General features: G+C 50.7%; 7 protein-coding genes and 2 non-coding genes across 9 annotated transcripts; 3 read left to right on the top strand and 6 right to left on the bottom strand.

Moving 5' to 3' along the window:
- Window positions 1-892: 892 nt before the first annotated feature.
- BO94DRAFT_530757 (uncharacterized protein) lies at window positions 893-3,053 on the bottom strand. Its single transcript, XM_025610740.1, has 2 exons — window positions 2,396-3,053; window positions 893-2,298 (listed from the first exon to the last, which is right to left on the bottom strand). Exons 1-2 carry the CDS (start codon window positions 2,977-2,979, stop codon window positions 996-998), a joined length of 1,887 nt encoding a protein of 628 aa, XP_025472810.1. The 5' UTR covers window positions 2,980-3,053; the 3' UTR covers window positions 893-995.
- A 3,694-nt stretch (window positions 3,054-6,747) lies between these two features.
- On the top strand, window positions 6,748-9,357 carry BO94DRAFT_454838 (uncharacterized protein; the record flags this gene model as incomplete). Its single annotated transcript, XM_025607622.1, has 7 exons — window positions 6,748-6,771; window positions 6,831-7,090; window positions 7,140-7,444; window positions 7,498-7,720; window positions 8,338-8,471; window positions 8,531-8,710; window positions 8,792-9,357. The coding sequence occupies 7 exons, from the start codon at window positions 6,748-6,750 to the stop codon at window positions 9,355-9,357; spliced, it is 1,692 nt and encodes a 563-aa protein (XP_025472809.1).
- Window positions 9,358-9,903: 546 nt separating this feature from the next.
- On the bottom strand, window positions 9,904-9,993 carry BO94DRAFT_t43. Its single transcript has one exon. It is a non-coding gene; the product is annotated as a tRNA-Asp (tRNA).
- An 818-nt stretch (window positions 9,994-10,811) lies between these two features.
- On the bottom strand, window positions 10,812-10,884 carry BO94DRAFT_t42. The gene has a single exon. It is a non-coding gene; the product is annotated as a tRNA-Lys (tRNA).
- Window positions 10,885-11,130: 246 nt separating this feature from the next.
- On the bottom strand, window positions 11,131-11,682 carry BO94DRAFT_552831 (Hsp20/alpha crystallin family protein; the record flags this gene model as incomplete). Its single annotated transcript, XM_025613624.1, has 1 exon — window positions 11,131-11,682. The coding sequence occupies one exon, from the start codon at window positions 11,680-11,682 to the stop codon at window positions 11,131-11,133; it is 552 nt and encodes a 183-aa protein (XP_025472808.1).
- A 1,972-nt stretch (window positions 11,683-13,654) lies between these two features.
- Window positions 13,655-13,986, top strand: BO94DRAFT_530752 (uncharacterized protein). The gene is made up of 2 exons (XM_025610739.1): window positions 13,655-13,737; window positions 13,788-13,986. Exons 1-2 carry the CDS (start codon window positions 13,684-13,686, stop codon window positions 13,947-13,949), a joined length of 216 nt encoding a protein of 71 aa, XP_025472807.1. The 5' UTR covers window positions 13,655-13,683; the 3' UTR covers window positions 13,950-13,986.
- Window positions 13,987-14,213: 227 nt separating this feature from the next.
- On the bottom strand, window positions 14,214-15,791 carry BO94DRAFT_601224 (uncharacterized protein; the record flags this gene model as incomplete). Its single annotated transcript, XM_025616377.1, has 6 exons — window positions 14,214-14,980; window positions 15,030-15,084; window positions 15,133-15,269; window positions 15,320-15,491; window positions 15,552-15,594; window positions 15,654-15,791. 6 exons carry the CDS (start codon window positions 15,789-15,791, stop codon window positions 14,377-14,379), a joined length of 1,149 nt encoding a protein of 382 aa, XP_025472806.1. The 3' UTR covers window positions 14,214-14,376.
- A 1,916-nt stretch (window positions 15,792-17,707) lies between these two features.
- BO94DRAFT_542123 (S-adenosyl-L-methionine-dependent methyltransferase) lies at window positions 17,708-19,163 on the top strand (the record flags this gene model as incomplete). Its single annotated transcript, XM_025613078.1, has 5 exons — window positions 17,708-17,875; window positions 17,927-18,053; window positions 18,118-18,241; window positions 18,306-18,775; window positions 18,844-19,163. 5 exons carry the CDS (start codon window positions 17,708-17,710, stop codon window positions 19,161-19,163), a joined length of 1,209 nt encoding a protein of 402 aa, XP_025472805.1.
- A 271-nt stretch (window positions 19,164-19,434) lies between these two features.
- Window positions 19,435-21,332, bottom strand: BO94DRAFT_507503 (Zn(II)2Cys6 transcription factor). The gene is made up of 2 exons (XM_025609618.1): window positions 21,211-21,332; window positions 19,435-21,101 (listed from the first exon to the last, which is right to left on the bottom strand). The coding sequence occupies exons 1-2, from the start codon at window positions 21,291-21,293 to the stop codon at window positions 19,583-19,585; spliced, it is 1,602 nt and encodes a 533-aa protein (XP_025472804.1). The 5' UTR covers window positions 21,294-21,332; the 3' UTR covers window positions 19,435-19,582.
- Window positions 21,333-23,002: the final 1,670 nt, after the last annotated feature.

The following is a 23,002-nucleotide window of genomic DNA, read 5'->3' as shown; positions in this document are numbered from 1 at the left end:
AAGTCTGTGCCAGCAACCATTTATCATTTTATGATGCGGGGAGATCAGTCAGCAATACAATATATAGTAATACGGACTATGTACTAACAGTGTTGGTTTCTTGACCACGGATGAAATAATTTATCCTCTCGCTGACAGGTGCCAAGGATAGATAGATACTGGGCCGAGTGATGGGTGGTCCTTTTAGGTTCTAACTTCTGAGACAATGACTCTCATATGATAAGATAAACAAATATAGTAAACGGTAAGGCAAGGCAAGACAAGACAAGTTTGTCTCGATCACGGATCAATAGAGTATAGACAATCCCCTCCCCCTCCAAGACATCACCCACACACGACAATAACGTCATACTATCATACCAGTACAGTACTATCTGCCGCTGTGAGACACCCTCCATCCCAGCCCCATCTAGATCAGATTCAGTACCTACACCCAGTCAGTAACTAGTCCAACACCTAGGCATAACAACCCACAACACCATCACAATACGACCCATACAGGACCTCATCTTGACATCAACCCACCATCAACAAACTAACCCATCACAAGGCCATCGTAGACCAAGGGGGCTGAGTCCTCACTTAAGAACAGGGAAGAAATCAGGGTTGAGGCTTAGAGGGATCCTGCTGGGATGCGCAACATCCTAATTGGTCAGAGGGGCTAAAAATCTTTGCGGATTGTGGGTAGCCGACCGCACCAATCACATTCGGGCAGTGGAAATGAAACGTGTCGGTGAACGGGCATACCCGATTGTTATTCGTGGATGGAGGAGGGGAGTTATCCACATGATGTGATCTGTCGATGAGGGGTCCTGGGAACTCATCATTTTATCCATTGCCTAAGGTTGGGGTCCGTGGGTAGTGATAGTGATACTGCGTACTTGGTAAGGAGTGGAGGGGGGAATGGTCATATTCTCATTGTCATTGTCATACATGCATTCTATATCATCTACAGGCAAAGTGCCTTGGACTATCTATCGTCCGTAAACCAAAGGTCAGCGCTCCTCCACTTCCACCGACGTATACCTACCCGTATCCCAAGTCTTGTACGCATACACCCCATCCTCCTCGCCCTGTTCAATAGCCACGCGCCGACTCGGGTGGCCCGCATACTCCTCGAACATCTCATCCACAGTATGAGTTTCCTTTCGCGATCCAGGCTCCTCGAACCGATCTGCCACCAACCCCGTGATTCCAAATCGTGCATGAATATCAGGAATCTCATGTCGAGCCGTATGGAAAGCAAAGCCCGCGAAGATCAACCCACAGATGACATACAACAAGTTTACTCCCACGAGAGTAAACAGCGGCGCCATGGGGACCCTCGCCACCAACAAGGTCTCTCTCTGCTGAGCCGCGAACGCAGGTCGAGATTCAAGGCCATCCGCGCCCATAGCCAAGATGACTGTGCTGAACTTCCGCGCCAATTTATCCGCAAACTCCTGCCCCGTGCTGCTGTATGCCGCAGCCCCGATCTCCAGTTCAATAGCAGGTTCCCAATCCACCGTCTGGGAGATACTCGTCTGCCAGATATTCGACACCGAGGTATTACTCACACTCGGGGTCATATAACTCATCGAGTTATTAGCCATACCGTAGGCGATATCATAAATAGTGGTATTACACCCCAGAACATAACCATAAACCCCAGACTCATTCTGCACAAAGTCCGTCGAGTTCGGCACCGTTCCACCAGACGTACTCAAGACCCCAGCCACGGTATAATAAAACGGGTTCCCAGCCCCATAATTCCCATCTTCAACATCCTCAATATCAACCGTCATGCTAGCGTCTGTGAAAAACCCGGTAATGAGATTCGTGCTTTCAATATAGCCCGCAAATGCACTCGAACAGTTATATTTCAGCGTCGTCATCACTTCAGTCAGATTGCATTGCTTGGAAATCATCTGGCATTGGGTACGAGCACCATAAGTCGTGGCTTCCCAGTCTCGACCTGTGACTGAACCCTCGGGTAAGCCCAAGTAGCTGTAGGTTGTGACGTTGTTGTCGAAGCTGACGCCGTAGTCGTAGACGGTCGCGAAGTCGGAGACGTTGTTCAATACCCCGAGACTGACGGTGGCGTTGGAGAGGAATTGGCCTGTGACGCCCATCGATACACTGCAGATGCCGCCGGTGGCGGCGACGGCTTCTTGTGCTGCGACTGAGTTGTTGCCTGTTAGGCATTGGGGGGTCAGACCGAAGCTGTAGTCTGTGTTGTTGGTTACGACGGTGGCGCGGTAGAAGGGGACGGTTTTGGTGGTTAGGTGAAGCCAGGTGTCTGCTGCGGAGACCAGTGCTCTGGATTATGCAGTGTTAGTGTCGTCACATATGAGAGGCTGCATCGTGGATGGGGGTGTATATATAATGAACGGAGGCACATCATGACTGTACGTACCCGAGAAGAGTAGCCAGAAGAGCCACTGCAGCAGCCGAAGTCAGCGGACGAGTCTGGGGCTGACGCTTCTTTCCCCATGAGAAGACATAGACGATCCAACTCCAGGTAGCACCTAGAGTACCTCCATCAAAGAACTTCATCATAAGTGTCAGTTGATATGGAGTGGGCAGTCGTTCGAAACGTGCGTTCCGGATATCTTGGAGGTAGCGATGGGCGATAGGAAACGAGGCCAGGGTGATGAGGAAGCCCGACAACATAGGAGCCAGAGTGCTAGCCCACGAGGTGACGAAAAGGAGAATACTCGAGTTCATGTTGACGTAGTAGGCGCTCGAGAAATCGAGAGTCAAGCCCTCGTAGAGGGTTATATAGGGCGAGTTACCCTTCTTGACGCGATAGCTGAAGACCAAGGCGAGGAAAACAGCTGTCAAACAAGTGAGTGGGACGGTGAGAAGAAACCAACTCAAGATGATTATGAACCGATGCGAGGTGATTCCGAGCTTCTCCTTGGTTTTGGGACCCTTCACTGGCTGGGTCGAGGACGCATGGTCGCTCTGGACCGAGACGGCAGCAGCAGATCCAGCCATGATCGCGCTGTGCTGGATGCACTGGAGGTGATCTGAATCCGACAGCGATAGATCGAAAGGTAAACAAATTATCACCACCGTTTCTGCGAAGAATCCTGCATCTTATATGGAGAGACCGTTGCTCGTACTACGTGAGGCTGAGCGCCTGTCAGCCTGTTGCTTTACTACTTTGGGCCGATGGGCCACTTTAGACCTAACTAAGTGGCACCTTAGAGAGGGCTACTCTAGACAGGTGGGGACTGGAGGAACATCTGTAAGCTGGGATAACCACTGGGATTTCATGATTCCTATTCATCTTCCCCAGCCAAGGACTTGTTCTTCTCATTTTTGGAGTCATCAGCCGTATGATTCTCGTTGCCGTTGGTTACCGATCAGTCTACAGTAGCGCACCCTGAAGATTACTTTTTATTCGCGAAGCGCATACGCATTAGGATTGGTGTCTGACAGATTCTGCAGCGCAATTCCTCACAAAGTCCGGGTCTAGGGTCTTCGTGCAGCACCGCCATCCGACCTGGAGCTCTGCACAGCCTATTGGACAATCTCGATCACGCAATAGTAGTCGCTGTGGCAACCTGACTCTAGATAAACAGTGGAATAGACGTTTGGTTGAAAACAGATTCTCGAACAGCTGCCCAGCACTTGTTGTGTTTCTGGCTGGATTAGTGTCTCCAGGTGGCAAATTCGGAAGCGTGAAATACTATGGGCATTGCCTCTGTTTGTTGAATGAAGATGAAAGACGGAGACGGTCGATGAAAGCCACTGTGGGCCAACCTATGTGCATCTTGCATCTCTGCAAAGTGTATCGGTCGCATGGTATGATGGTAGAGGAAGTTCTCGGGGAAGCCAGACAGGCGGAGCTGTTGAGCGAATGCCGACTCGATGTGTCTGTTATATCCTCGCGTTCATTATCACGCAGTATGAAATCAGAAGGCCGAAGGTAAGAAAGGATAAACGCGATCGTCTCTCCAAGTAGAGACATCTACCCAACACCGTGTATTCGTTGACATCTCAACTGGTTTCGGTCTCCGGCTCAAGTTCCTCCAATCACCCTATTGAAATCGTATGGAATCGCCCTCCTATGCAGAATATGTCAGTTCCAAGAAATCCGAGTGGAAAGACTTTCTGCATACCGGTCCTCTTTCGCGGCCTCATCAAGGTGGGACACCTTTTTCATTGCTTTGTCAATCAAAAGGGGCCATAAATCAGGTGCACAAGAAAGCTTTCACTCAATCACATAGCGCTTGTAGAGCATCACGGTTCAGTGACAGTCCCTGTCTTCTCATGTTGCAGGTCGGTCGACAAAGCTCCGAGAACATGCGCCATGCCTTAACATCAGCACTGCACCTTCCGGCTCACCGAGCATCTTCCAATATAGGAATCATCTGCAGGGATATCCAGGACAACCCGTACCTATGTGCGAACCACTCGGCCAAAAGGAAGTATCGAAGGGAAAGGAACATCTGGGGGCAAGAGTATCATTCAGTCTTTCACAGTGTTGGAACCAAAAGGGTCCGATCATAGGTACTCCGGTTGTTGGATACAATAAATCAAATAGCCCCAATTCTCGTATACAACCCCCTTATTCCAAATGGGATAACAGTCTGCATAGCCACGAGGTAGTCGATCGGGCCATTTGGAAAAACCTTGCAAACTTAGTGGTTTGTTCTGTCTTGGCTCTGGAAAGGTATCGCTTCGCCGAATGACAAATGTTGGACCGTGAAGGGGGCGTGATAGAGTGACGCAAAATACTGCGACCTCGGTGGCGTTTCTTCAAGTCGTTTCGATGCTAGTGTGCCCAGATCTCCATATCAATATATTGCATCTGCAACAAGAGCCTCTCAGGAGACTATTCCTCTAATAATAACACATATCGCGATAGAGGTATTCTGCACATCTTCGAAGGATCTGACGAACCGCCCCTGCATGCATCTTCATGACATGATCAGGCCGCCAAAGTTGGGGGCGGACCTGCGCTGACAGGGGAACTTCCTCATCATCCTTTGAGGCTGTGAGGCGGGAGGCCGCCTTTATGATTTCTAATAATGCATTGTCTAGGCCAACACCATCCTGGAGTTTCACAACTGGGGCGAGAAACTAGGTTCTGACATCATCAGTTGACAAGGTGACGTAGACAACATTGCGGGCCAAAAGATACCCCTCACGGCGAGGTCAGATCATGTAGATAGGAACATCTTGCAGGTTGGAGAGCAATTCACCGGTGGACATATGTTTTCTTGGGTGGCTGTGGATCGAATAGGTGATGCGAAAAGATAGGAGCGACTTGGGGATGCAGCCGGGACAACTTCAGGATAGCTCCGATCCGGTGCTAACGCAAAGCTCTCTAGTCTCCTCACTAGGGATCAACGAACCACTCGGCTAAGTCACTCATGCGCCATCGCCCCCACCTCTGCGCCGGCGCTGCGCCGGGCTTCCATCTCAGCTGTCGAGTGCAATCGAGGAGTTCAGCAGTTCGGTGAATGTGCCCAAGAGGGGAAGCCGGATCTCTGTCCCCAGATTGGATCGCCACCACGCAACCTGAAACATCACTCAACCCTACGAGCTGAAACCGGCCCCTTCCATGTTCTGAACCGGTGCTGGATACTCGATAGGGGCATCTTGGTACAAGACCAGGAATCCCTGTCTTCGGCTATCCGTTAGGGCTGTTGGCTTATGTAACCCCCCTGACAAGATGCAAGCCACCGGAGGAAAAACAACCTGACACGCATATGACAGGCTGCAAATTAACAAATGCATCATACCTCCTCTGCTCGATGGCTCTCTACTCCGTACTCTGTAGGATGTCTCAAACCGATTTTGCCGTCGGTGAGGTTGACTCAGAAGAGGGCCACCGACCCCGCACTAGCTCGGCCTCGGCCCGAACATGTCTGCCTGAAGGTGAAATCGCACAATCCACGGTGGACGTTAGTGTCACTGTCACGGTGACAGTGTCTCTCTCGGGGCCCCTCCCGGTGGAGAAATCCATGCGAGCACGAGCGTTGGCCACTTCCACCCTCTGACTGGTTCGTGGACACAAAACCTGCGACAAATGATTCCTCCAATCAGGGCTCGGATCCGGGCAGCCAACGCGGACGCTTGCTGTGCTTGGCTCCCTCGACGTCGTCCACATGGTTTCTCGGGCTTCTTCCCGCCTTAGTCTCAGTCTTCATAGAAGGATCTGCTATAATACTGGTCTGGGAAAAGGCCCCTGGGGCCTTGTGTGATCGGCCCAGTGCCGCACGATCTTAGGTTCCTGCATCTCGCCCGGTCGAATGGACCTCTCAGGAGCGTCCTGACTGCTGCAGCCCTCACCTCGGAGAATCCCAAGTCAGCCCACAGCTTGTAGCCAAGTGTGCGGGCCGTTGGTGATGACCGTCTACCATCGATGATTCGTTCAAACCCCCCCTGTCACGGAGCCCACCGTTCCCAAGCTGCATCCAACCAACAATGAATGTCTGAGGGCCGACTGCGCAATGGGGCCGGTGGCCATCCTTCACGGGTTTTTCCTAGACCTACCTAGGTGGAGGATTCAATCCGGCAAGCCAGTATAAAGGGCACGAGTCCGCTGCTCCAAAATGAATTCTCCAAGCAGAGCAAGCTCACAGATTCCAGTCGATTTCGACAGTCCTTCCTTTTTTAACCAGTTCTTTTCGAGGCTATTGACTAGCTTCACCACATTCCTTAACCCACACGCACATACTCATACACTCTTTGCAGAGCACATTCATTGACATTTGTTCATTCCAACCAATTACATTACATTTTTCCAAGATGCGTTTCACTCAGTTCATCAACGTGAGTACCCACAGTGCATATCGCATATCCTCTGCAATACCCTAATAACCTTCTTCTAGACCCTTGCCATCGGCTCCCTTGCCGGCATCGTGGCCGCTGCCCCGCTGGGAACTCGGACCCTGGAGGTCACCGAGAGAGGAGAGTCTTTGGCCTCCCGTTCTACCAGCGCCGTGGTGACTGTCAGCGCCTTGGCCGTGAGCACCATCAACAACGAGGATGGCAAGAGCAGCGCCTCGAACTCTTACACTTTGTACACCGGAGACGGCTCGGTTGCTGCCGGATGGCCCGCCAAGTCCGACTGGCTCTCCTTCGACGAGATGTATGTCGATGCCCTCATTATCAACGTCCATATACTAACCAGTTCTCAGGTGGGCCGCCAACAAGGAAATCATCGCCAAGTCCTGCAGCAACAACGGCTGGGGCGCGGACAACTCCGAGACCGAGACCGCCAACCTCAAAGCCGCCATCCAGCAGGTGGCTGAGGAGTCCAAGGTCGACCACCGTTTCATCCTGGCCGTGGTTCTGCAGGAATCCAAGGGCTGTGTCCGTGTCAAGACCACCGCCAACTCCGTGAGCAACCCGGGTCTCATGCAGAGCTACGAGGGCACCGGCACCTGCTGGGAGAAGAGCACCTGCTCCGACGCCGAGATTGTCCAGATGATCCGTGACGGATGTACGTATCCCCTCATCCTACATCTCTTGCTACCTTGCTAACAGCCCATCCAGCTATCGGAACCGCCTACTCCGGTGGATACGGACTTGCATCCCTCATCAACATGGCCGACCGGACCACCGTCGCCGGCTTCTACCGTGCCGCCAGACTGTACAACTCTGGTGCCTACTCGCTCGAGAGCACCGACGACCTGGTCTCGACCATCGGTGCTGCCACCTCCTGCTACGCCTCCGACATTGCCAACCGTCTCACTGGTTGGACGACGGCTGCCACCAAGTGCACTTAAGCTAGCCTGGTTCATTCTCTGCAGTTATATATTTAACTTTGACTACAAAGGTATATCACATAAGCGTTGACATGACCTTATGGCGACTAGTATTAGCTGGGATACTTGGATTGGCGATTGGTTCTGTTTATAGTTAGTTTTACTTTCACTTCTTTGACATTTGCCGATAGGATACGCAATATGTTTGGATAACATGTTTGCTCCTGATCGTGGATTTTCTGTGGCTTGTTCATGTGATATCACTCTGTATTATTTATTTCGGTTATTGGCTTCAATTTATCATTTGCTCGCTCGAAGAGATTCTGTAATTCAACATACAGCTAGCGATTTTGTATTCTATAGCAAAGAGTTATACAATTTGTAGAGATTATCCTTGCAGTTCTTAACCCGTCATCCAACACACCATCCACACTTATCACCATGCCCCAGGGCGATCAAACCAAAAGCGCGCAGCATTCAATCAAACACTAGACATGATCTCCACACATACAAGCTATTGCCGAGCACCCAATCATATGAACTGATCGGCACTCAGACGAAACCAGCTACCAGAGGCAGAAAGTAAGTTTCTCTGTCATTCCGATTCGTGATGAATCGATAACCCCAGCTTCCCGACATCTTTCTCTGTCAGTATCGGCGATCCGATCCACTTCCACCCGACCGGCAATCGCCGGCTACCGGAATCCCATACCTCAAGTTCATACTTGAGACTCTCAATGCAAATTATTCTTCCTTCATCTAGTAATTATCTGGTAACTATTAACGATGGCAAGTGCGACAGACAATATATGCTCCGAAAGACATGTGTACAGCATCACACCAGCAGTCACCCATACAAAAACCAACCACCATGAATCCAAACCACAAAGCCCCAATCCCAATTCCACAGATACCAAACTCCCAACCAGATCCCAGACTACTTCATCCAGAGCGATGGACAAGCATACACCTATGGAAATGCGCGATGTCAGAATGTCTCGGTAAGACCTATCCCCAACCCATCCCCAACCCATCTCCAGTATTACATACCTGCAGCATCATCAAAAACTAACCAAACCCAGCAAGCATGATGTACACATTCATGTTAAATTGGGTAACCATCACCCCATGCCCCTCAGACAAAGACAACAATACCGCCGACTCTCTCAACAACCTCAACACCATCCGCTTCCTCCCCGTTACTATCATAAACATTCTCCTCCTCCCACTCATCATCACTACATTCGCGCGCTCGACCGGCGGCCATGTCACTCCAATCATCACTCTATCTGCGTACTTCACCCGAGGTATATCACTCTCTCGGGCTATTCTATACCTTACCGGACAGACAGTCGGTGGTGTTCTGGCAGGTTGGGCCACGGAAAGGGCCTACGGTGGTAGGGGGGTTATTGTGAGGGAGTGTTTTTTCAATACAGAGAAAGTATCTACACGTGATACATATATGGTTGAGACATTCTCGTGTTTTGCTCTGATAACACTCATCACACGTTTCGCGAATGATCAGAAACCAGGGCGGATGTTTCGGGGTTCTTTGTCGCCATGGGTAGTGGGCATTACCACGGAGGCTGTATTCTGGGGATCGAGACTCATATACCAGGGTTATACTGGGGCGGGCATGTCATGGTAACAGATACCTGGAGAATGATGCTGATGGTTAGTACTAGGCTTGAATCCCGCTGTGTGTTTGGGTGTTTATCCTGCGTCTTATTCGATCCGGGTTCATGGGATGGGGATTGGGATTCGTTGGGTAAGTCAATCATCGCATCTGACGAGCTTTACTAATGCTTGTGGTAGGTTGCCGCGCTCACGGCAGCTGCAGGGTATGGTTTCATTCATAGGAGATTATTGTCGGCTCCGAAGGGGGGTTGTGCTTGATGAGGTGGGTGTTGTTGTGAGAGGATACCCTGGTATGCTGATGGCCTGTGGGTAGGGTCGGGTAGGGCCGGAGTGTCTGTGCGTGTCTGTGTTCTGTCGCTGTTGGGAATCAGTTCAGTCCTCATTGGATTATTAAAAGAGTAATACATCGTACCTAAAGACAAGACAACTTACAAAACAACAAGTAACCCAAACTTCAACTTCACCAACAAGTGAGAAAAAGTAAATGCGACCGGGCCAAACCGGAACACGAAAGATAAGAAAAGGGGCAGCAGGGGCGGAAAAATAAAAAGGAAGTCTCCCCGACTGGGAGTCGAACCCAGGTCTCCCGCGCTTGTTCCTGTTAAGGATTGACAAGCGGAAATCATGACCGTTAGACCATCGAGGAATGGAGATGTCATCTTGGGCATATTTTGGCTACATGAGGTACTAAATTTTGTCTCTGTCTGCGGGGTTCTCGGAAGATGGGATATGAGATTATCATCACGGGAAGACTTGTGTGGGGTGTTAATTAAGCTTATGTAGGCTTTTCATGGGGGTTTAATGGATAGTGGAGAATGATTTGATACATAATTGTCTTTTTGTGTTGGAGGCGTTGTAGTTGGATTATGCCGTGGATGTCGGTTGGTGGATTTATATAGTCGTGCACCAGATGTTGGCCACTCTGTGGAAGCTTTCCTTTTTTTTTTTTTTTTTTTTTTTTTTTTTGGAACCATTGCCTCTCTATTTATGAGATTACCAAAGGAAATATATCGATCAGCTGTATACAAGACCCCCAATCCACACAGGCTAGAATATCAGTGGAAGTAATGGTCAACTCAATTCAAGGGTCGAAACATCCCCGCCGTTGGCAGTAAATGAGTAAATAACGGCAGAGTGGAATGTCGGCCTCAGCAAGATATACAATTGACAAGGCAATTATTCGGTACTTTACATTGCAATCTAAAAGCTGCGAGGTAGATGAGAGCTTGGCAATTGATGCTTCCAGCCCCTACGATTGCATTAAGCTTGGGTAGTATTCTTTGTCGTACGTCGAATAGGGAAGAAGATGGAGCCCTACAGCCCCTTTACTAATTAACAGATATCCATTATCGATAAATTCACGGTCCCATTAGGATGAAGTAAGGTTAAGAAAGAGAAAAAAACTATTGATCACGCAGAAGTAGGTAAATAAGTATTTTGCAATCGAAAAAATGCAAAAAGATAAGCCCAACGCGGGGCTCGAACCCGCAGCCTTGAGATTAAGAGTCTCACGCTCTACCGATTGAGCTAGCCGGGCTAATTCGGTGAATGTCTGACTACAAATTGGCTACTTGATCTTGCTACTGAGTTTTGGCAATCGCAGAATAAAGAAACGAGGTAAATTCATTAGCGAGTATTAGAGTACAGCAGAAGGAGCGACAAGCCAGCAACAACTTGAGCACAACTATCCCCAGACATTCTGGTCAAAGCAAAGGAACGAAGCAACAAAAAGCCTTTCGCTAGGTAGCAATCCATCATAAATCGTTAATCGCATCGGTTACCATTACTCGATGGTAATCTTCTTGGCGACAGGAGCAGCGGCCTTAGGGACGAAGAGGGACAAGACTCCATTCTTTAGGGAAGCCTTCACATTGTCCTGGTTGACGCGAGTAGGGAAGGAGAAGGTGCGGTGAAACTCGCCAATGGAGCGCTCGCTGTGCCAGTAGTGGTGCTTGGTCTTGGGCTTGTTCTTGGAGACCTGCTTGTCACCGGGCTGAGTGACGGCGCTGCTCTCGCCCTCCTTGTTGTTCTCCGCAACGGGAGTGGAGGGCTTAGCCTCGTCGTTGTTGTCGGAGTGGTATTCGCGCTCGATGCGACCCTTGATCACGAGAGTCTGGGGGTCGGAGAACTCAATGTCGACGTCCTTCTGGGCGATGCCGGGCAGCTCGCCATCAAGGTGGTAGCCATCGGAGGTTTCGCGGACATCGAAGCGAGGCGCAAAGGTGCGCGCAGAAGCAGGAGCGCCCTGGCTGGAACGGTGGAGATCGTAGTCGTCCAGCAGGCGGAAGAGAGGGGTGAAGTCACCGGTAGCGGGGAAAGTTCTGAAGAGAGACATTTTGGTGGTGGTAATGGTTGGATGAGGATTCAAGAGATAGAAGCTTATGATGAAAGCGCGGTTGGTTTGCGATTGTGTGTTTGTGGGTGTTGTAGAAGCTTGATTTCTTTGTTGATGAGGATGAACTGAGCAGGACCTCGAGGGTCTCTTTATACCTGTTGGACACCATGGTTAGCTGGGATGAGGAAGGTGCTGGGCTGGTGGTGTAACTGCTGGAGGGCGCTGGAAGCTGCGGGGATTAGGGTTCGCGGGGGATCCCGACGCTGCGCGAAGGCCCCAGGCATCTCGCGACGCTTCTCGCGGCTTCGATCGCGGTCACGTGACATGCCATTTGCCACCCGGTGGTACAGCCCTTCGTATGGCAGGCTTCGGCGGGAGCTGGAAGACCAATCCATGGAGTGAATTGACAGGAATTACTGAGAGCTGTCATACTGGTGGCGGTCCCATGGCTGCGGGGTGAACCAGTCATGCCATATCGTCAGTTCCAGACCATTCCATCACGGTATAGCCACTTTCCTTCGGTCGCTTTCGGTCGTTTCGTCATGATTGAGCAATTGATATCCTATGAAGGAAGATGCCGTGGTACAGGCCTGGAATCTTCTGTCTGGAGGTGGTTTACTGAGGGGTTTCTCCAGTAAGTAGCGTTTCGCGCCGCCGGTGGCCACAAACAAGACTAAGATTCATAGTTACAAGTACGATAGTAGATGTATCACGTGGGTTTGGACATGTCGGCTTTCATCATGACGGGCACCTCAAATTGAAGAGGAAGAACATACGATTTCAGATTATACCGACTGTGTAACCATAACGAGAGCTGCAACCAAGATTAGCGGTGGCGCCATACTAACATTGATCTCAACCGTAGCGTTTGTACAGAGCCCGCGCACAGATGTCATCAAAGAATGGGATGCTAGGCTAGATCTGCCCCTGGTGCTGTTGCTTCTTCTAGGGCTGCTGCTGATAGCGCCATACCTAGGTCTTGGCCTGCCGCCACTACCGGGGAATCCGTGTGTAACGATCGGGGAGGAAAAAGAAGGACAGATCAATCCTGCCATTGGAGACGACGATACCATGGCAATGGATGATGTGAATATCTCCGTAGACGTGGGACTTGACTGTTGGAGTGGGCAGCCTCGGTCAGGGTATGAGTACTACACGGGTTGCAATAGACTATATATAGTGCTAATCTCCGAACCCGTCACGTCGCAGCAGTAGTCCTAGTAAAGAGGTCAGTAATGGACGAAGAATTCCCAGAGGACAAATCCCTAAGCGCCATCTGTAGCGGCATTAGAGGCTGTTAGCAAGGTATCCAGGTACGGTCCCCAGCTCCCACGACGGGGAGGAGAGAAAGCTGATAGCGTGACCCACGGTACAGCGTACTGATTCAAGGAGACATTTGCATTAGAGAAAATCGGGAATGAGATCCGAAAGTGAAACCAAGTACCCTCGGACTTCCTTTGAATCACCTGGGCTCATGTACAGAGGGGGAACGATGGTGTGAGAGGATTAAACGAGACGAGAGTAGACACAAAGATCAATGATATACAAGTCGGTGAATGGGGAAGCGGTCTCAATTTGACAATAATAATTTATACACCTGCACATAGCCCAGCTATAGCAGCAGATAATGGATTTTAGCATAAGGGTCATTGCCATCGGGGACGAGGGTCCAGTTGTTTATAGGTGCATTGTCTCAGTCAACCCAGGCAGCTCATACCCCAGATAAGGCAACCTAGGGTCACACTGAACTCTATGTAGCTAGATGGCTCCAGACCAACTCACTGTGACACAAATAGTGGGACGGCAAGAATCGCCGAACCACCGGAGAAATTCATCCATAACCAGGTATTTGCAATGATGAGATCAGATCAACCCAAGCAATGCAGACATGTGGAGACATGTATGGAATACAAATACTGGATGAAGACGCCCTCAATCCCAACAAACAAGCCTCGCCAATTTATCCCAACACCGATTCCAGTGACCACTAAACTCATCAATATGCCCACTCACCAAATGAGCCAGTCGGATGCTTCCCGCATTCAATCAAGCCAGGCAGGCATTTTCTTTTACAAGCACAACACCGCACGCTGACAACATTCAAGGCCCAAGGAGGAAAGGATATGTCCTCTGGCGGCTTCGCTGCTCGGGCTCAATCGGCCGCTGACCGGCACGAAAACACTGCGACATCGAATGTTGGATCCTCGTATGGCACGTCATCGGGCTCTCAGCAGAGCGGCCAGCAGTCTGACACGGGGAAGAGGTAAGAGTGTTTTCGAGATGGGCTACTGTGTTGATTGTTGCCAAAGTTGGAGTCTTGCGTCAGTTTTGTTCGGATACTTGTTGATACCAGTGGCAATGCCATGGGCCTGTGTTCGCTTGTGGGTCTTTTGTATTGGTAATTGTAGTATGGGAAATTGAGTGAGCTTGATGCTGAGGGTTCATGATAGAGCTGTTGATGTAATGCGCGTTTGATATGTATTACCCCAAATTCAGCCCCGAGATCGTCAAAAGTAGTTATTGTTCAAACCTGGGTATTAAACATTAATTGGCGTACTCATAAGTAATGTTATATAGGGAATTTCGTCAGATACAAAAGAGTGTTGGGACGGGCTGATATAGCCATTGAGCTACAGAAGAAAAAGCCTCTGTGATCGATGTCATAGATGTGGATTCACAATCGAGGTGAGCATTTCAATGATGGAATGGTGGGGTGGTTGGCACAGTGTGCAGATCGTCAGGAGCAACATCTTCGTGCGCCAAAGTGACATGCGTCGTGATCATGATGCCCGTATTTCTTTCAAGATCCGGACCGTTGCCCTGCTGCGTTGGCAGGGGAAAATCCATGATATGCTCCTGGCTCTCCCCCGACGACATGTGTCTGTTTCTTTTCCAGCCAAGCGAAGAGAGCTCATACGGCTGAGGCTCGCAAGTACTAACGACGGTAACGTCCCGGCCGCCGCTCTTGGAGTTGAAGAAGGTGGTGGTGCGAGTCCGGTCCTTCTTGTCGTACCCGCGGGATGAACTATAAGACGCAAACCAGGAGAAGCGCGAAAGTAATGGCTTGATCCCTGGTGCACACACGATGATGGCCGAGACAAAGGCTTGTCGCGATGCCCAACCGAGGGCTGTGGAAAGGGTCTTGAGCTCTTTGACGGAGTAGTACGCACGGAGGGCTGCAGCGACCATGACGAAGATTCCGGAGGAAAACAGACCGGAGAGAATCCATTTTTGCGAGGTCGGGATTTTGGCAATGATGATCAGAGGAATAGGTACGCACATGATGCAGAGATCGGTCCTGAAGCGATGGATGAGTAGGGGTGATCGTTGGGAGACGCAGAGCTTACAGGATGCTCAAGACTTCAATCACAATGTAGTTCAATGGCCGGACCGTGCAATTATCTGGAAACCTTTAGCATGGAGAGCGCTGTGGAGGGAGTGTTAGCTCACTTCCTGCATATGGCTTGATCTGCCAATTCTTCTGGATTGGCCGACAATTGAGGAGGTCAAAAAGGAGCGACGTGATAAAGGTGCACAATGACAAGACACCCACTGCTAGGGCTAGCCGATTCTGCTTGAGGCCCACGCTATCCACTGTCAACTAACTGCGAGGATGGGGTGGAATATACAGACGTACGTGAGTCTGTTGTAGAGAACCACAAGAACTCCCTTGAAAGACCACACCATAAGGATATATGCCAGCCAAGCAAGAAAAGCATAGATAGAGCCTTGTCGCAAAGCAGGCACATAATCGTCTGATACCTCAGCTGCCGTCGTGTCGTTGAGACCTATATTGCTTCCGTAGACAGCTAATCACCGTGTGAGGATCAGCTCGATCGAATGCGATCGAAAAACATTGAGCTACCTACCGGTACATAGGTACAGAAATACAACCAGCAAGGTCCAAAATATCTAAGACACATGTATTAGCTTGGCTTCCACAACCAAGACATCACTGGTTGTGAGCTAACCGTCCCAAGCACAAGGCACAGATCATCCCAGCGGAAAATTCCTCGATCCACAGAAAAGCGGGCATAGAGACGAACTGCCACAACAACAAGTCCAATAGCCCACTCGCTAAACATCTCTGCAGTGAGATTATAACCCATATTCTATAGGCGCCACACGAGAAAAGCTTGCGTGCGTTGGCGGAAATCGGCAACGTGAGGTAGCTGCGTCAGGAGGATAAGGGCATATCATAAAGCGACGACATGATTGAGACACTTGCCACGCGACTTGAAAAGGGGATAGTACTGGAGGGGAGGATTATACAAATTGAGTATCGGCCTTCATATGTCATCCTGCAATGCGGCAATGCAGACTATCGGTTGCCCTGGGAGGAATTAGTACTTCATCCCCATAATTCCTTCGACTAGACCAGTGAGGCTGGAGTGGAGAGCAAATTACGGATGGACCAAAGGATTAACAGTAGACTGCTTCTTCATGTGAAAATGCACTGACTGCAGCTGATTGTCGTGGATTGACCCGTTTGGGAGCACTGCAGATCCTCTCCGTGGAAAGAAGAATACGAGTCTGCCAGTTTCAGGACCCAAGAATTAGCTATCAAATAGTGGCAGATTATTAATAAACACAACTATAATAGCTGCCAGTCATAGACAGCCATGACGGAGGGCTTTGGATTCTTTATGTAGGTGATGGATGGGGTATATCCCGGACATGAAAGGATAAACAGCCACTTGGACCAGCATCACGGAGTATTAAAATCGAGGTCGACAATAAATGTCGCATCTTCGTAAACGGATCCTCAGAACCTGCCAAGTGGCAGGTGTCCCATAGCCTCCCTCACGGGGCGAAAGTTAGAGCAGACAGTGGATCCAATAGCACCACCCACGTCTAGGGAGTCGTAACGGAGTGGCGGCTCCATCTTGTGCCCCCCTCGGGCCGTCTTAAGCATAAACTCCTGTCGTCTGAGCCGTGACGGCGCATAGTTTGAATTCTGAACCAATGGTGAGGTAACCTCCACCCCACACAAGTCCAGACGAGGAACCACTATCTGTGATCGACGACCAGATTACGAATCGGAATGCACATGGGAGAATCCACACTTGGCGCCATCAATCGCCGTGCCGTGCGGGAAGGGGATCCGCCCAGCGGCCGAGCATCTCGGACCTCTGAGACTGAATGGGAAACTGGATCCACGAGGGCGGAAGTATCTCTTCCCGGCATGGCCTGTGCATGGAGCTGGCCGGTGTATGATGGTTCATGAACGGGAGCCATGTCGATGGAAGACACCGAGAGATGCTTGGGGACTTGGACCCTGCCTGATCGAAGATCGCACATGCACTGTGGCAGGACGGTTGGATTCCGTCTCTTGACGCTAGGTTTGGCCTCTTACCTTCGTTCTTCGTTGGCAGTTCTCCACCGAGATCTCCTTGATCTCGGGCAGCTTCCGGCCGGCTCATGGATAAGTTTTAAGCCGCGCGGTGCCAACGTCGTGTTTTAACTTCGAAGGAACAATGAGACAGAAGCTACTGCAGACTATCCGGTAAAAGAATTGCCATGCAGTGTCGATGAACCTTCAGCCTTCTGGCCAAGAGTTACCATGCTACTGAGCGGAATCCCGGGGGGTGGAGCCGAATTAGGGCAGCAACAGGGGAAGACCAGCCCCGGAGCTGTGCCCCGATCCAGGCAGAAGAGCAATCTGGCTGATGCGGCTATGTCTAATCCACCGCGGTTTATTTATAATAATGGTAATTAGTCACACAATAGAATGATCAGTGGAATAGGAGATACCGGCCATTGGGCAGGGAACGCTTAGCTGACTGTCATTATAGCCGTGGGGGCCAAAAGTCGTCGGGGTGGAAACTCTATAGGATGCCACCCACCTGCCAGTTGGACATCTTTCTGGAGCCGGACTATGGGGGTTCCCAGGGAAGCCTGACAGATGTGGACATGCGCACCCCACGTAGGCAAGCCGGAGCTATAAGAGCGATCTATTCTGAAGTCGTGGGGCCTGCCTTTGCTCATGAGCCCCCTTAGAACAAAGAGTATCATCTCAACCATCATGAATGCAGACTCAATCCAGGAAATCTGGACAGAGGTCCAGTCCTCACTGGAGGCTTTTCAAACTACAGGAACAGAATCCACCCGCATTGATGCCCTCGAGAAAGCAAACAAACTGGCGCGAGCGCTGGAGAAACCCCGCGACGCAATTCTGAAGCTGGCATATACGGTAAGTCCTCGAGTGTTGACAATGGTCGCTTTCAGCTGACCGCTTCGCTAGCCAACGGCCTTGATGGCTGTCAAGGTAGCCCACGACATGCAAGTGTTCCCTGTGCTGGCGAAAGCGACGTCTCCAGTCCCCGTCAGCGAGCTTGCCGCCTTGAAGCCTGCAGATCCTCTCCTGGTTGGTACGTGTCTTCCATGATTTTTCTAACCCTGGAATTCTGATGTAGGCTGACCCAAGCCAACCAGAACGCATGATGCGCCTCTGCGTTGCATTTGGCTTCGCGGAAGAGCCCACGCCCTGCGAGTATCTGCCGACCGCAGTGACCAAAGAAATGGTCAACCGCACCTCAATCGGGGTGGTAGAATCCCTGTGAGTTACTCTATGGGAACAAAACCACCCATATACACAGCTAACACAGTAATTGTCTGATTAGGTTCCTCGAATTCCTCCCCTCTGTCCAGAAAACCCCCGAATACCTCCAAGCCACCAACTACCGCAACCCCGAAGACCCGTTATTTGCGCCCCTACAATACACAAACAACATGAAGGAGGACGGGTTCTCCTGGCTCTGCGAGAATCCCGACGCCCTGGCTCGGTTCAACAACTTCATGGAAGGCCAGCGTGCCGATCGCCCGCACTGGGCGGACTGGTTCCCCGTTCAGGACCGAGTGCTGGCCAACGCCGACACCACCAACCCAGATCGAGCATTGATAGTGGACATTGGAGGTGGTCGTGGCCATGATCTCTTGGGATTCAAGAAGCGATTCCCCGATGCACCCGGGAAACTGGTCTTGGAGGATCTTCCATTGGTGATTGACGAGGTGCAAGGGGCACAGGATCTGGATGCAGCCAACATTGTCCCCGTCAAATACAACTTCTTTACAGAGCAGCAGCCTGTCAAAGGTGAGTCAATTTGGACTAGGAGGCATCGGAAGGTTGAGGGTATGGCGACTGACGAGAACGCGTCCTAGGTGCCCGCGTATACTACTTCAAGAATGTCATGCACGACTGGTCCGACGACAAAGCCCGTATCATTCTCAAGCACATCGTGGATGCGATGGAACCGGGCTATTCCAAGCTGATCATGGAGGAATACATCGTGCCTGACCGGAACGCATCAGCGATCCACGGCATGACGGACGTGGCGGTGATGGTGTTCTGCTCGGGATTGGAGCGCACGACCCAGCAGTGGACCAAGCTGTTGGACTCGGTCGGATTGCGCGTGAATAAGTTCTGGACGCGCGCCGGTGATGGCTTGGGGGTGGTTGAGGCCGAGTTGGCGACGTCATAAGTCTGTAGATAGCTGATGAATACTTGCTTCATCCAATGAATTTGACGGTTCCTTCTTAGTATCCAGGCACCAGTAGACACTAAGTGTAGCCATTATGAGCTTTGCCAGGTCTAAGGCCATGTACAGACGTGGTGTTTGACTAATGGGAGTGAGCACTACCTTCAGCCGCATTGGACACCGGCGTACTGAATAAAGATGACATGGATATCAATAGTGCAATCTAGTCCCCAAGCCTGTAACTGATGTCATAGACAGTGCTCCCTCGACAGGAGGCTCCAATATGCTCTTACTCGATAGCCACTGTATATTGAGATACCGCGTTTACGATAGGTATACTTAAACCAAGCTGGACCAATTCATCTCTAGCTCTGCCATGAATATCGGGAACAGCAAACATCTCATTCTGGTTAGAACCTCGCCTACTGAAGAAACCGAAGATGGCTCGGGATCACGCGGTGCCAACGAGCAGCACTATCCCCTAGCACAGGCTCATCTAACATCCCCGAGAGTTCATCATCCAGGTCAAAACACCAGTGCTTCTCAACCTTCCCGACCAGAAATGGGATCCGGACGTGACGCCGGTCATCCGAAAGCATTACAAAACCTCCAAAAGCAGGGGGTTTCTGACGTATCCGACCTACAACCAGGCCTTCTCCCCCTGCAGCCACCATAGCTTCAATATTGATTGTCTCGATTGCAACCTGAGCGAGCAGAGCCGCATCCCAGGGTCCTTCCTGGTGTGGACAAGACTGAAGCAGTCGAATTGCCCGCCACCGCATGCCGTAATCCACGCTTCGCTTGGCCACCAGATACAAGGGTGGAATCACCCCAATATCCATACTGACTCGTGGGATATCCGTGTTCTCACGTAGAACGGCTTCCGAGAGGGACAACAAACACTCGAATTCGTCAGTATACTGGGCCAAGGCAGGGTCGCCACTGGTGTACGGAATGATCTGGAGCGACGTCCTCGCCCCCACGGCCTCAAGTTCCAGCAATGTGACTCCCCTCTTTTCTTTTGGAGTGAGATGGCCAGCGTATTCGTAGCGAAGTTGTGCCAGAGATTCAAGAAACCGGTTCAAGCGAGCGAAAATCTCGAGTTGCCGGGAGACGAGAGATTCTCCACACCCTGCTGTGACCCGGAGTCCACAGTACTGGATGACATCCCCAGTGATCGGCTCCAATACCTGGCGCGCCTCATAAATTGACTTGAAGTGCCACGATTGGGGATCTTCCACGTTGGGACGGGAACCCGAATCATCGATCTCTTCACATAACACGCGGTTTCCGATCCCGAAGTAGGTGCTCTGGATATCCAGAGACGAAAAGACATGCATCAGACACTGGTCAAAGGAGGCCATCGAATCCGTACAGGCATGACCTTTCCTCTGTTTCAAGATGTGCAGACCACCCCGCAGATGCCGGAAGGCATTCTCATACTCTCCCACCATGAACTCGAGCGCCACAAACATCAGGCAGCACAGGAGCACGACATTGGTAAACTGGGGATCCTGGGAGGCCCGTCGGTTGATCAACAATCGAAACGATCGGTCCAACTGCTCGAACGCGAAGCGATACCACTCCTCTTGCAGGGAGCCTGCCAGGGGAAACCCGCGATGAACGGCGCTCAGGGCAATGGAGGCATGACAGACTGCCGGCTCTTCCTGGCAGATCTGGAGGCTCAGTCTCTCCCACAAGGGGGAATCATAGAAGCCGATGAGAGTCGGGATAGTGGAGTGTTGAAAGTAGAGGATGCCTTGTCGCTCGGCCGATGTTAAGGAGGAGACCCCCGTCGTCAGCTGGGGCAGCCGGAACGACCCTGAACGATCATTAGGGCTCCACTGCACGTGGACTGTGTCATAGCCCTCGCACTGGCGCTTGGTGGAGGTACAGTTGGTACATTGTCCCGGGGTCTCGTCGCATTTGACCCGGCGATGTCTAGGAGGAGTGGGAGATAAGACGGTCGCGTCAGCCCGATCGCCTTGTTGATGATCTGTGCAGGATGGGAGGATGGGGATGGGGATGAGGATGAGGGTGAGGCACCTACCGACAGGTCCGACAGCCGGTGCGAGATCGTTTGGTGAAGGCTTTCTGCCGCTTTTGAGTAGTAGCAAGTGCGAGGCATGCCATGTTGTCCTGGGATGGGCTGGATCATCATTTGGATGACCGTCAGACCCTGGCTGGACACAGCGTCCTAGCTTCAACGGTGTCAGAATTTAGTGTGATTGATTTAGAGGATTCCTGATACTGAATAAGCTCTATCACGTGAAAAGTTATTCAGGGTCGGAACACTATAGCTAATACCGGATAAGCTATTCTGAAATTAGATGACCTATTCTGATCTTTGAAACTTTGAGATTTTTGAAGAGAATTCTGGGTACTGAAAGTGTTATAGATCGTTGGGAGTTTTTTTTTTTTTTTTCGGATATTTACAAGTATGATCTATCACGTATAGATAGAATTAGTTAATATCTGATTTATTCAGTGCCAGAGAATCTCTAAACCTGGCGGAGCTAATTTTCCAGCACCGGTCTGACGCTGTTGCACCAATTTCTGTATCCTCGCAGGACACCAGCTGAAGAGGCGGGCGCCATCCCGTGCGCTAAAGGGGGGTGCTGGGTTGGTATGCATTGACGGTTGAATGGTGGATGGATTTAGTAGGGCTGAGAGGATGTCGCATGAACCCTGTAGCAATTATGAGAAACAGAGTACACACTGGCTGATAAGATTGATCAAATAAATCATCATCATAGAAGACGAAAAAAAGGCATAAAAACATACAACAGAAGGGATTCGCTGGTGGTCACCCACCCAACTACTAACCTCCCGGCGTGTGGCTTGAACGCGGCCAGAAGGCGGGTGGGTGCTGTTCGGGTGAGCTAGTGGGTGAGGCTGCTTTACCATCGCGCGACCATGGGTGAGCTAGGTGAGTACAGAATAGATGGGGTGAGCACGTTCACCCGACATTGTGCGAGCATGTGTACCAATGTAGCTAACAAACTTAATTCTCCACATTCATCTTAGGGGGGATTGGGTATTGGATGCAATTGTGCTGCCTATAACACTGCCTTCCTTAGCTGCATTGCATAGCCACAGACGTAGATCAATTAGGTAGGTATACCGAAAAATTTTGGATACCGTACTCCGTGCGAAGTAAGAACGATCAGATGAAGCGGATAACCCGACCTCTCCATAGACTACGGGATTGCATAATGCAAGGAGTCGATTTGTGGCAATATAGTCAGACTGACTAATCTGGTTCAACTAACTATGCAAAAGAACATGAAGTAGGTAGGCATTCCTGGCTCTGCAGGGGCCGGATCAATAGTAGGGCCGAAGCCGGAATAAGGATGGCACTTAGTTACTAATAGACTGCTGAGATAGTTAACTAACTAACTAGGGATCGCTGCAGCTAAACCGAGCGAGCTGCCATCACACTAGGGCTGGTAGCTTCCATATACATAGCTTGTGTCAATACTGTCGGTGGTTGCCATAATATATTGGCTACGTGATCTCAGCTACTTCTTCCTCACCATCCTGGTGGCTACAATCCTTTACAGCCACGCTTCTCATTCCCAGCGTTGCCCGGCTCCAGTGTGACGGCATGCTCGACCAGATGAGAGCGGCGCGCGGCCGTCAGAGCGTACAGCAAGTGAATCAGACATATGGCTTGGTTTGGCCTGTTTATCTGCTTATTAAATTTTCTAGCGAGAGACTGCACGCTCGTTTCTTCTTTCCTCTTTTCCCTCCTTAGCTTAGTTGTTCTCGTATTTAGCACCAATATCAGTTAATTTACTTTTTTGACCGGCTTCACAGTCGGGACTCCTGGTCATCCCTCA

The sequence above is a fragment of the Aspergillus sclerotioniger genome, assembly GCF_003184525.1.
Source record: "Aspergillus sclerotioniger CBS 115572 chromosome Unknown BO94scaffold_2, whole genome shotgun sequence".
Classification (NCBI taxonomy): Eukaryota; Fungi; Ascomycota; class Eurotiomycetes; order Eurotiales; family Aspergillaceae; genus Aspergillus; species Aspergillus sclerotioniger.
The sequence above is the reverse complement of the archived record's forward strand: the minus strand, read 5'-3'. Positions and strand labels throughout refer to the sequence as shown.